This window comes from Schistocerca americana, chromosome 5 (genome assembly GCF_021461395.2).
Source record: "Schistocerca americana isolate TAMUIC-IGC-003095 chromosome 5, iqSchAmer2.1, whole genome shotgun sequence".
Lineage (NCBI taxonomy): Eukaryota > Metazoa > Arthropoda > Insecta > Orthoptera > Acrididae > Schistocerca > Schistocerca americana.
In genome coordinates this window covers 561,430,833-561,444,702 of record NC_060123.1, presented here as the reverse complement: position 1 = coordinate 561,444,702, position 13,870 = coordinate 561,430,833, and the positions used below count along the sequence as shown (strand labels likewise).

The 13,870-nt window shown below is 41.2% G+C and overlaps 1 protein-coding gene across 1 annotated transcript in view; it reads left to right on the top strand.

Annotated features, from left to right (window-relative positions):
- The window catches only part of LOC124616531 (venom dipeptidyl peptidase 4-like), a 106,718-nt gene that overhangs the window by 13,615 nt on the left and 79,233 nt on the right, over positions 1-13,870 (top strand). The window contains exon 3 of the mRNA XM_047144847.1: positions 6,013-6,065. Coding sequence (XP_047000803.1) covers positions 6,013-6,065 — 53 coding nt within the window. The remainder of the gene's footprint in view (positions 1-6,012; positions 6,066-13,870) is intronic.

Here is a 13,870-nt window from a genome sequence, read left to right as displayed (position 1 = left end):
TCCGTCGTGCGACCATTACCGCATCGGAAAGCTTTTCACATGAATCATCTGAGTACAACTGACAACTTCGCCAATCCACTGCCCTTTTATATCTTGTGTACACGATATTTCCACCATCCGTATATATGCTTATCGCTATCCCATGACTTTTGTCGTCTCAGTGTAGCAGCAGCTTTCGAACACGGCTGTCGAATCACAGAGGGTTTCTCTTATCCCCCACAACTTTGCTCAGCACATTCGTGTCTAAAGCGTATTCTACAGTATTCTTTCTCCATTGGTGCTCAATACTGTCATTGCTGGAGATGAAGTTTTCATGTTGTCCATTCAGGTAATATGGACTCTTGTTTCTCGTCGCTCTTGCTAATCAGAAATATGTTCCTACGTTTCTTTATTGTTCTACTTACAGCCGAATTTAGTGGCGCTGTAACGGCCTTAAGGTCTCAGATACTCTGTTCTACGTTGACTGAGTCAAAATTTCTGTCCTGTTGGTGACTAGGAGATCTAATATGTTATTTTCAAGAGTCGAATCTCTGATTCAATAAGGTGTTTAGAACTATTTCACATGGTCCCCTGGCCGTTCACATGAGTCTCCACATCTATGGCTAGTAAGTGGAAATATCCACGAAATATTATAATATGGCAAGAACATTTACACGAAATATTCTCCAAGCTTCCCCTCGAACGTTCCGTCACTGCTGCTCATGAGGCAAGGGACCTATAAAAGTATCCGATTGTCATGTTTGATCCACCTATAACACTCAACTTCACCCAAATTGTAACGCATGCAGAAGCTGCACCAACCTCACTAGATATTATCCGTATTTTTTTTATTTTTATTTTATTTTATTTTATTTTTTACGGCTAAAGACACGCCTCCACTGCCTGCGTTCAACCTATCTTTTCGATACATATTCCAATCGGAGATTGGAATTTCATCGCTATTAACACCTGGTGTCTGCCCAGCTTCCTGTCCCTTATTCTTTGTGAGCATTGTTACTATTTATAAGTGAGTCTAGTTCCGGGACCCTTCTATACACGCTCCTGCACTTAACTAAAACTATAACAACATTTTCATTCTCCAATCTGTCATGACGAATACTACTTTGTTTAATTAACTGGTGTCATATTCCTCTCACGGCTGAAAGCAAGGGGAAACTACAGCCGTAATTTTTCCCGAGGGCATGCAGCTTTACTGTATGATTACATGATGATGGCGTCCTCTTGGGTAAAATATTCCGGAGGTAAAATAGTCCCCCATTCGGATCTCCGGGCGGGGACTACTCAAGAGGATGTCGTTATCAGGAGAAAGAAAACTGGCGTTCTACGGATCGGAGCGTGGAATGTCAGATCCCTTAATCGGGCAGGTAGGTTAGAAAATTTAAAAAGGGAAATGGATAGGTTGAAGTTAGATATAGTGGGAATTAGTGAAGTTCGGTGGCAGGAGGAACAAGACTTCTGGTCAGGTGATTACAGGATTATAAACACAAAATCAAATAGGGGTAATGCAGGAGTAGGTTTAATAATGAATAGGAAAATAGGAATGCGGGTAAGCTACTACAAACAGCATAGTGAACGCATTATTGTGGCCAAGATAGATACGAAGCCCACACCTACTACAGTAGTACAAGTTTATATGCCAACTAGCTCTGCAGATGACGAAGAAATTGAAGAAATGTATGATGAAATAAAAGAAATTATTCAGATTGTGAAGGGAGACGAAAATTTAATAGTCATGGGTGACTGGAATTCGAGTGTAGGAAGAGGGAGAGAAGGAAACATAGTAGGTGAATATGGATTGGGGGACAGAAATGAAAGAGGAAGCCGCCTGGTAGAATTTTGCACAGAGCACAACATAATCATAACTAACACTTGGTTTAAGAATCATGAAAGAAGGTTGTATACATGGAAGAACCCTGGAGATACTAAAAGGTATCAGACAGATTATATAATGGTAAGACAGAGATTTAGGAACCAGGTTTTAAATTGTAAGACATTTCCAGGGGCAGATGTCGACTCTGACCACAATCTATTGGTTATGACCTGTAGATTAAAACTGAAGAAACTGCAAAAAGGTGGGAATTTAAGGAGATGGGACCTGGATAAACTAAAAGAACCAGAGGCTGTACAGAGATTCAGGGAGAGCATAAGGGAGCAATTGACAGGAATGGGGGAAATAAATACAGTAGAAGAAGAATGGGTAGCTTTGAGGGATGAAGTAGTGAAGGCAGCAGAGGATCAAGTAGGTAAAAAGACGAGGGCTAGTAGAAATCCTTGGGTAACAGAAGAAATATTGAATTTAATTGATGAAAGGAGAAAATATAAAAATGCAGTAAGTGAAACAGGCAAAAAGGAATACAAACGTCTCAAAAATGAGATGGACAGGAAGTGCAAAATGGCTAAGCAGGGATGGCTAGAGGACAAATGTAAGGATGTAGAGGCCTATCTCACTAGGGGTAAGATAGATACCGCCTACAGGAAAATTAAAGAGACCTTTGGAGATAAGAGAACGACTTGTATGAATATCAAGAGCTTAGATGGAAACCCAGTTCTAAGCAAAGAAGGGAAAGCAGAAAGGTGGAAGGAGTATATAGAGGGTCTATACAAGGGCAATGTACTTGAGGACAATATTACGGAAATGGAAGAGGACGTAGATGAAGATGAAATGGGAGATTTGATACTGCGTGAAGAGTTTGACAGAGCACTGAAAGACCTGAGTCGAAACAAGGCCCCCGGAGTAGACAATGTTCCATTGGAACTACTGACGGGCGTGGGAGAGCCAGTCCTGACAAAACTCTACCATCTGGTGAGTAAGATTTATGAAACAGGAGAAATACCCTCAGACTTCAAGAAGAATATAATAATTCCGATCCCAAAGATAGCAGGTGTTGACAGATGTGAAAATTACCGAACTATCAGCTTAATAAGTCACAGCTGCAAAATACTAACACGAATTCTTTACAGACGAATGGAAAAACTAGTAGAAGCCAACCTCGGGGAAGATCAGTTTGGATTCCGTAGAAACACTGGAACACGTGAGGCAATACTGACCTTACGACTTATCTTAGAAGAAAGATTAAGGAAAGGCAAACCTACGTTTCTAGCATTTGTAGACTTAGAGAAAGCTTTTGACAATGTTGAGTGGAATACTCTCTTTCAAATTCTAAAGGTGGCAGGGGTAAAATACAGGGAGCGAAAGGCTATTTACAATTTGTACAGAAACCAGATGGCAGTTATAAGAGTCGAGGGACATGAAAGGGAAGCAGTGGTTGGGAAGGGAGTAAGACAGGGTTGTAGCCTCTCCCCGATGTTGTTCAATCTGTATATTGAGCAAGCAGTAAAGGAAACAAAAGAAAAATTCGGAGTAGGTATTAAAATTCATGGAGAAGAAATAAAAACTTTGAGGTTCGCCGATGACATTGTAATTCTGTCAGAGACAGCAAAGGACTTGGAAGAGCAGTTGAATGGAATGGACAGTGTCTTGAAAGGAGGATATAGGATGAACATCAACAAAAGCAAAACAAGGATAATGGAATGTAGTCTCATTAAGTCGGGTGATGCTGAGGGAATTAGATTAGGAAATGAGGCACTTAAAGTAGTAAAGGAGTTTTGCTATTTGGGGAGCAAAATAACTGATGATGGTCGAAGTAGAGAGGATATAAAATGTAGGCTGGCAATGGCAAGGAAAGCGTTTCTGAAGAAGAGAAATTTGTTAACATCCAGTATTGATTTAAGTGTCAGGAAGTCATTTCTGAAAGTATTCGTATGGAGTGTAGCCATGTATGGAAGTGAAACATGGACGATAAATAGTTTGGACAAGAAGAGAATAGAAGCTTTCGAAATGTGGTGCTACAGAAGAATGCTGAAGATTAGATGGGTAGATCACATAACTAATGAGGAAGTATTGAATAGGATTGGGGAGAAGAGAAGTTTGTGGCACAACTTGACCAGAAGAAGGGATCGGTTGGTAGGACATGTTCTGAGGCATCAAGGGATCACCAATTTAGTATTGGAGGGCAGCGTGGAGGGTAAAAATCGTAGAGGGAGACCAAGAGATGAATACACTAAGCAGATTCAGAAGGATGTAGGTTGCAGTAGGTACTGGGAGATGAAAAAGCTTGCACAGGATAGAGTAGCATGGAGAGCTGCATCAAACCAGTCTCAGGACTGAAGACCACAACAACAACATATTCCTCTCTGTCTGAAATCAGAACGTACCTTATCTGGTCTGTAGAGGGATTTCTCTATGTTGAAAAAACGCATATGTGTACGACATACATACACCGCTGCTGTGTTAGAGTTTTCTGTTCTGTTGTGCATCTTCAGGTCTTTCCTTTTACTGTTGTAATTACGTATGCAGTTTTCCACACTTTTATACAATTCACTCTCACCAGTATTCAAATTGTCATTCATTTTCAGGATCCCGTGACTTAGTTGACAAAACGGAACCTTTATAGGATCACTTTGTTGCCCGTCTGCCCGTCTGTCTTTTGTCATTACAAACTTACAATACATTCGTAATCGGTCAAAACTGTCAGGAACTGCCCCAGAGATTTTGATGTGATTTTCAGTAATTGGAAGACCGATTTATGAGAAATGTTTGTGTATATAATTCTCAAATATTTCGTGCTAATTGGCTGATCTATGATGCAATGACGTCCGCTGCCACTGTGCAAGTGATGCCTTTGGCATTTAGTGGTAATAGGTATATTAGGCTGTCCGACTACCTTGTCATACCATCGCTAGCATCACAGGTCTTTTACGAACTGATCATTCTACATTCACACATTCCTTATCAGTCTATACCTATTACATGTAATGCATCTGTAATGTTTCAAAGTAAAGTAATACTGGCAATTGGTGCAGGAATGCACTTCCACTGTTTGGAATGGGGTTCCGATATTCCATAAAGTACCCGTTGAACCATTCCACAGAACAATTTTACATGAGCGTAACAACAGTAGCCCTGTAGCCACGTTTTCTAGAGACTTCTGCCAAATGTTTCCGGTAATGGCAGCAGGGATCAGAGCAACAACGTCAACACATCTGCAGTTGCCTATCATCATAGTATGTTAATATAAGTCCAGAATTAATAAAATAAATGAAGAAATACAATAGCGAATGCGGAATTACACAAAAAATTTAAAAATTACAATTAAAATATTTTCGAAAGTCTTAGAATTATTGGAAACGATATTTTGCCAGCATCGATATCGTTAAGAGGCAAAAATCGTTGAGATTATCGATTCCTGATATGGATAAACTTTATATATACATAATTAAGCTTTTATGGAACCCTCGAACCGCAAGACCTTCTCGCACTTGTCCGGTTTCTTTGTACCCTAAAACGAGATTTAGGAGAACACTTATGTCGCCATCGCCTTGGAGAAACGCTACGTTTTTATCACTACTCAGTTGTTCATCAAATGGCTCTGAGCACTATGGGACTTAACATCTGTGGTCATCAGTCCCCTAGAACTTAGAACTACTTAAACCTAACTAATCTAAGGACATCACACACATCCATGCCCGAGGCAGGACTCGAACCTGCGACCGTAGCGGTCACGCGGTTCCAGACTGAAGCGCCTAGAACCGCACGGCCACAACGGCCGGCAGTTGTTCATCAGTTTGTGTCATAAGTTTGATGAAGTATGTTACTATTATTGTTTCTCTTTAAGACATGATAACTCCCAACAAAAAAAATCTGCAGTTCCACTTTTTGGCACCCTGAAAGTCACTAGTCGATTTTTTTTTAGATCGAACCTGTCAGACGTAATATTATGTGCGCGAATGAACAGACGAAGCAATACAACTAGTAGGAGAAAGAGCTTTTTGTTCTTAAATGCTAAAAACATATGAGCAGCTATGAAGATTGCTAAATTTTGAAGAACAAAACTTTTCGAACAATTTTTTTGCAACTGGTTCGTTTCCACTACACTTTTTACAATAATGCTCATATCTTCCTAATTTCCTTCGGCTGATTGCGATGTTCATTTTGTTTTCTTACATTTTTAGGTTGTCGGAAACGCGGCTGTTGCACGCTATGTGGTCTACAGTGTTAAAGACAAGTAAGTGATTACTGCCGAAGACTTTCAGAACTTTTGTGTCTTCACAAAATTTGTTATTGTCTTGCAGCTAGCAGAGAACTGAAATGATTTTAATTTTTACCACATTTTTCGTCACCTCTTTGTAAATTACATTGAGATGTGTTGAGAGCTTGTTCATTTTATACATGTACAATATCTATCTTTGTCATAGGTCTGGTTTTTTTTTGTTCCCACTTAATACTACCTAAGAAAATTTTTCTGTCTTTGTTTTGAGTTTTAGACACTGGTGTTACCGAAACACATAAAGGCAGGATGCATACGCCGTAAGGTCCCCTTGTGTATATCCAGTTCAATAAGATGTTTCAAACGACACACACTTGGGCGCAGGCCAATTCGTGCAGTGGAGAAGTTACATGTAACAAGTGTGTATTATCAACCTATGAATCTGAATGATTGCTGCTGCATAAGCGCAACAACCGTTCAAGTAAAGAGGCTGTTTACAGTATGGAAAGCACAGAAATGACGAGGTAAAGAAAATGCAAAAGTTAGAGATAACAAGGAAAATATATTAAGGCAATGCAACCACGTGGCCTTTTGCGATTTCTGTCAGCTGCGAACGCCGGAATGATTTCTTTGAAGAGATGCGATCGATTTCCTTCCCCACTCTTCCACACTCCGAGTTCGTGCAGTGTCTCGTCAAGGGGAAGTTAAACAATAGTCTCCAATTTCATCTTTCCATCTACCTTTGCTTCTTCTTAAACAGCAAACGTCAAAAAAAGGCCGTTTAACACGAACGCAGTAACTCTGTTCCAAAAAATTAACGAGAGTGGAACAAATGCATGCTTATCGAAGTGGGTCTGCCAGGAAAAACGAGGATTTTATGCATGTGACTGGAACTGTCGTGGGTCGGGGTTGCAATGACAGCTTCTGGGTGATGGCAGCTATATCCAGGAGGCGTTTCACTCCCACATTGGGTGTCCTGGGTTCGTTTGCGAGGGAGACAGCAGTGAATTGTGGATGTTGCAGTGAAACAATCCGTGAACGTAACAGTTCTTTAACATTCGATGAACTGGCAAACAATCATGCGTGTGCCCCCTCGTACTCGGTGCAGCCTGTAGTGTCCGCGCTTCGGTGCAGCAGGTGCGGCGGTTGTCCTTGCGGAGTATGCATAAAAATGCGGGGCAGTGAGCTTGCTTATTGGGTGAATGCCGGCCCTCCGGATGCTGAATGCGACGGCGGTCGCAGCGCTCGACTGAACTGGCACCCAGCAACAACCACGCGAAAGCTTCTTGCATGTTACGGGGAGCGTTCAATAAGTAATGCAACACTTTTTTTTCTCGGCCACTTCAGGCTGAAAAAATGTGTCTTACAGGACGTCGTAGAATATTCCCGTTTCAGCCCCTATAGTTTCATAAAGTACCGATAGGTGGCAGCGCTGTATGTAGCCTTCGAAATGGCGACTGTCACTGCGTTCCAAGCAGAGCGCTGTCATTCAGTTTCTTTTGGCATCGCATCGCAGATATTCATAGGCGCTGCAGAATGTCTACGAAGACCTGGCAATAAACAAAAGCACGAGAAGTCGTTGGACAAGGCGTCCGTCATCACAGCAACAAGGTCCCGCATGCCGCACACAGCTGTGACTTCTGTAATCTTGGAACGTGCGGACACTCTCATTCGATGTCATCGATGTATCACAGTCAAACACCTCGCTGTTCAACTGGACATCTCTGTTGGTAATGGTGACACATTCGTGCACTAGTTGGGGCACTCAAAGGTGTGCACCCGCTAAGTCCCTCGCTGCCTAATGGAAGACTGTGAAGAACAATGAAGGACCATCTGTGCGGAAATGCTTGCGCGTTACAGGAATGATTGTGACAATTTTCTGTCGAACATCGTGAAAGGTAATGATACATGGGTTCATCACTTCGAAACGCGAACAAAACGGCAAACCGTAGAGTGGCACCACGCCACCTCTCCTCCGAAGAAAAAGTTCAAAGTCACCCCCTCAGCCGGTAAAGTCATGCTGACGATATTGTGGGACCCAGAAGGAGTCATTCTGTTTCATGTTCTCCCTCATAGTGCAACGACCAACTCTGAAATGTATTGTTCTACCTTCAGGATACAGTTCCGCACTGTCGCCTGATAAACAAAGAGCCTACGGAATATCAGACCAGTTGTGTGGCTCGATTGAAGAGTTTTTAGCAAACAGAACACAGCATGTTGTTCTCAATGGAGAGAAGTCTACAGACGTTAAAGTAACCTCTGGCGTGCCACGGGGAGTGTTATGGGACCATTGCTTTTCACAATATATATAAATGACCTAGTAGATAGAGTCGGAAGTTCCATGCAGCTTTTCGCGGACGATGCTGTAGTATACAGAGAAGTTGCAGCATTAGAAAATTGCAGCGAAATGCAGGAAGATCTGCAGCGGATAGGCACTTTGTGCAGGTTGGAGTGGCAACTGACCCTTAACATAGACAAATGTAATGTATTGCGAATACATAGAAAGAAGTATCCTTTATTGTATGATTATATGATACCGGAACAAACACTGGTAGCGGTTACTTCTGTAAAATATCTGGGAGTATGCGTACGGAACGATTTGAAGTAGAATGATTATATAAAATTAATTGTTGGTAAGGCGGGTGCCAAGTTGAGATTGATTGAGAGAGTCCTTAGAAAATGTAGTCCATCAACAAAGGAGGTGGCTTACAAAACACTCGTTCGACCTATACTTGAGTATTGCTCACCAGTGTGGGATCCGTACCAGGTCAGGTTGACAGAGGAGATAGAGAAGGTCCAAAGAAGAGCGGCGCGTTTCGTCACAGGGTTATTTGGTAAGCGTGATAGCGTTACGGAGATGTTTAGCAAACTCAAGTGGCAGACTCTGCAAGAGAGGCGCTCTGCATCGCGGTGTAGCTTGCTGTCCAGGTTTCGAGAGGGTGCGTTTCTGGATGAGGTATCGAATATATTGCTTCCCCCTACGTATACCTCCCGAGGAGATCACGAATGTAAAATTAGAGAGATTCGAGCGCGCACGGAGGCTTTCCGGCAGTCGTTCTTCCCGCGAACCATACGCGACTGGAACAGGAAAGGGATGTGATGACAGTGGCACGTAATGTGCCCTCAGCTACGCACCGTTGGGTGGCTTGCGGAGTGTGGGTGTAGATGTAGATGTAGATGTAGGATATTGAAGAAGCGACCTCAGCGTGTTGGTTGCCACAAAAATGAAAATGAAATTCATCCGAGAGAAGCTTACAGAAGTTCATTGTACTGTTCTCCCAAATCTATCTTGCACCCTGGATGTCGCACCTACTGACTTCCATCTGTATGTCCCCATGAAGGATGCACACCATGGAAAGCAGTACGATGATGACAGGAAGGTTATTGATATGGCACGTCCATGAATCTGACGTCGACCAGCAGTGTGGTACCATGCGAGCAAACAGACCCTCCCAGTAAGACGGCGTAAGGCTGTCGCACTGAACGGATATTACTTTGAAAAATGGGGTTTTAGAGCCAAAAGAGAGGGGATTAATATAATGTACTGGAGTCCTGAATAAAACCAACCCAATTTCAGTAAAAAAGTGTTGAATTTCTTATTGGACTCAGGTACAAGAATCTAGGCTCTCGATAATATTGTGTGATTGGCTGTCATACATACGTTGTGTTCTCGGCAATGGACACAACCAGAGATGGCGCTCTGAGACAGTTTCCAATTGGCGTTGGCAAACGACAGTGCTAGTACGGAATTCTAGGGCTGCTGTTCGTAGTTACAATTCGTAGTAGAGATCAGCCCACAAAGTCTACAATTGGAGTCGCCTATAGCCTTTGCTTAGGGACAAGTGTTTACCACAGTGATTGGCAGTGTAGCGCCCAGGATGGACATAGTCTTGTCGATCTTGTATTCACTTGCTCTACAACTTTTGTTAAGTATTGCAGTGCAAGAAAGTGTATATTTGTGTAAAACAAAAAGTGGTAGCCAAGATCGCACGAATTCTTTTTATTCCATGATTACCGGTTTCGGCGAAACTAAAGCCACAATTGTCGGATGTTAGGACACATACAGGTTACAACATCAAGGCGAACAATGGTGATACTGTATGGCAATATTTCATATGGGGTGCATTCCAAATTGGGATATTTAAGATAGTAAATCCAAAAAGCAGATCAAAGAACATATATTATACAAGACAACCAGTCACATAATATTACGGAGACTTTCGATTCTTGTACATAACACGAAAAAACATTCTGCAGTACATGTTTTAAATGTGTCGTCAAGATGATGGCTATCTCTGTGATGTACATAATGAAACAGAACACTGTATATAGCTAAATCTGTCTCTGGATCTGCAACTCTCTGTCTATAGTTTTAAAACTAGAAGTACTCTTAGTGCAATGTTCACTTAGAATCTGACTTCATAAACTACAAAACTGGCAAACAGGTGAGAGCGTGCGTGAAGCCATGGACTGTAGCTGTCAGTCACTTATGTATATCATCTATTTACTCAAGACTGGAAAGATGTGCGGCTCTCCTTACAGCTTTGAAAATAATTTCTATATGTTAGCTACATTTTGTACGCAGATGAAATGCACCAATAGTAAACTGACCACTGACTACATTTCTCACGCTTAATTGCCAAATTTAGTGATAACTATGGACCACAACATAAAGAGAGCCAGTTCATTCTCAAGCTGTGATGTGAGACTATAAGATCGGACAGAATCAATTTTTTTATCGAAGACTTTCATCAAAAACAAATGGGAAAAATCTGATAGCGGAGAACGCATCCAAAACCAGTTTTTTTAATTTTTATATGAAATTAAACGTTTTATCGAGAAACTGACAGCAGAGAGAGATGTAGCTTTCTTTTGTTTACCTAAAATAATTTTTGGAGCATAACTGATGAGTCGATATTAGCGAAATCAAATGAATCGTTGTGGAAAAACCTTGTAATACTCTACGTTTGGCTTGCACAATTTTCGGCATAAAGACAATAAAATGCTGATATTCCGCGGATTCCGATGTAACGCGGTGTAAAAAGCTTGTTATGGTCAGTTGTAGGATTCCTGTAGCATCATTTACTACTGCAACTTCCAAGCCCTAAAAATAATAACCGAAAGGGATGTGAGTAATTAAACCCAGTCTGGGATTTGACTAATTATCATCATATCTGGACTGTCGTTGGAAGTTTCCAATGCTGAACACGTGCCACGTATCCTTTGACTTGCATCTGGGGAGTAATGTATTTCCTTTGGTAATATTTGAGATTATCAGCGTAAAGAATTCTTTCTCGTTTTTCGTTTACAGACTTAAATGTCTTCTTTTCCACACATTTCCGGTCGTTTACACGCTATTGCTCTCCCTATTCCTACTCCATTGGTTTTATAATAATTCAGTATACGTAGAATCCTATAACGTCTGTTTCTGAGAGTTTGTGCGAATTATTTCAGTGATCACCCTTTCACACAATTCTCCATGTCTGCCACATGCATGATGCAAACCATACCTGTAATAGCAAACCCGTGTTCACATTCTTGTTTTATTAACGATATTAATAAACCGTTCAGTTAAGGTAGTAGCATTATGCTTATTAATAGTGTATTCATATAATGAAGCCGCTTCTGTCGACACTTTGTAAACCTTCTCGGGAATCTCATGCTTTAAGAATAAATAAAATTGTCATGCTTTTAACTGCCGACTCCCCATCTCTTATTGCCACCATCCATAAATCCAAACTTGGTTCCTTCCTCAATGCATAATTTGCTCCAACGAAGATATGACCGTCTTAAGAGTGATTTGAAATTATATTACCATGATGCGTATTATGTCATTCCACATATTACCACGTAACATTGAGCTTGTGTGCGTACATTAAAGTTACCTGTTGCGCACTGAATCATTATTAATGGCATTAATGGACCTATTTAGCTGATTACATTCATATTTCCTGTAGATTCGGGGATCCCACTCAAGCCCAGTGACTTGTGAACGCACGTAGGTGTACAATTAAATAATATTCATAACAGACACCCCTATCGATCCGGCGGAAAACAGCGACGTTATTGATATTGTACGAAATGAGAGCAGTAATACTGTCGAAGATGACGCCGAAGAAGAATAAGGAGATGGAGATAAGAAGAAATACAAAGCGTAGATATCCACAAATTAGATAAAATGACCTCCCAAAACTACCTAAATGACTTACAGCAGTGGAAAAATGAACTTAACTAGTTTGCAGTCAGCGCTATAAACAGTCGTTTGGAACTGCTGTAGTGTTGTTATTGGCTAGCCGTTAGAGCAAAATTCATTTAAATGCTGTGTTTGCTAAGCTTTTTAAAATATTTTTCTTTTGGCGTACTTTAAATTTAAATGCCATACAATATAGAGCACAGTATAACATTACATTAAGTGTTTTTTCAAACATTCCATGCACAGTTAGTCATTATACAGCTCACTATCGTTATACCGCGATTATGCTGTAATCGCAATATATTAGACTTCTTCTGCAAATGTTCTATTACGCAGTGCGTTGAACAAGTAACGCAACACATTTTTTTCGTGGCAGTGTCGGTTGAAGAAATGCGAAATTTGTTGTGTGACATCGTGGAATACTTCAGCCTCTATAGTTTCATGAAGCTCCTATACGTGTAGGCGTTATGGTTCAAATGGCTCTGAGCACTATGGGACTTAATATCTGTGGTCATCAGTCCCCTAGAACTTAGAACTACTTAAACCTTACTAACCTAAGGACATCACACACATCCATGCCCGAGGCAGGATTCGAACCTGCAACCGTAGCAGTCGGTGTAGGCGTTATGTGTACACTTAAAAATGATGTCTATAATGGAGGTGTATTGCAAGCAGATAGCTGTCACTGAATTTCTTTTGGCGGAAAACTAGAGCATCTTAGATTTTCATAGGCTCTTGAAGAATTTCTACGGGACTGGGCTATGAACAAAAGCACGATGAGTCGTTGGGCGATGCGTCTGTCATAATTGCAAAAGGTCCCACAAACCTGTCCGATCTCCCGCGCGCAGGACATAGCTGTGACGTCGGCAAAGTTGGAACGTGCAGGCACTCTGCATGGGGGCTTAATTAAATATAATGCAAATAATTTTTAATTTTTGGGTAGCTGTGTGTCCGGTTACGCAGTCTCGTAACCGGTTGGCCCTGACCAGTATTAGTACGCAATCTGACTGCATAGAATAACAACAAAGAATGAAACAAAACTTCTGTTAACACAATTAATTAATTAAGTCCCCAGCAACTATAAAAGCTACGAAACAACAAAGCACAAATGTAACTGTTCTGTGTGTGGAAGTGTGATTCAACGTACACATCTGGCACGGTTCTTCCTCAATACGACAAGGTATTTTAAGCACCATTTACACTGAAGTAATTAAGAAAAACCAGTAATACTATATTTGCACATACAAACCAGAATTACACTCTAATACATGAACACAAGCCAGATGCTTTGTTGACTGAACCTGTGACCAAGAGGCATTGTAATTTAGGACATTTGACATAAAAAATAAAAACAATTTCTTTACCTTCATATATATTGACGAAACATACACTCTGATCATTACAACATCCGCAATCGAACAGCATCGGCTGTCTAGCCCATCAGAACAACTGCATACAACATGCTCACAACTAGTCACGGCTACATCAGAACTCCTACTGCCCACTTCTCAATAAGCACTCTCCACGACGACTTCTCGACAAGCACTCTCCACTACCACATCTCAACAAGCACTGCCAGTGGAGGCGGCTGAATAATACTCTTTAGCGCAATCTCCGGCGCTGTGACTCA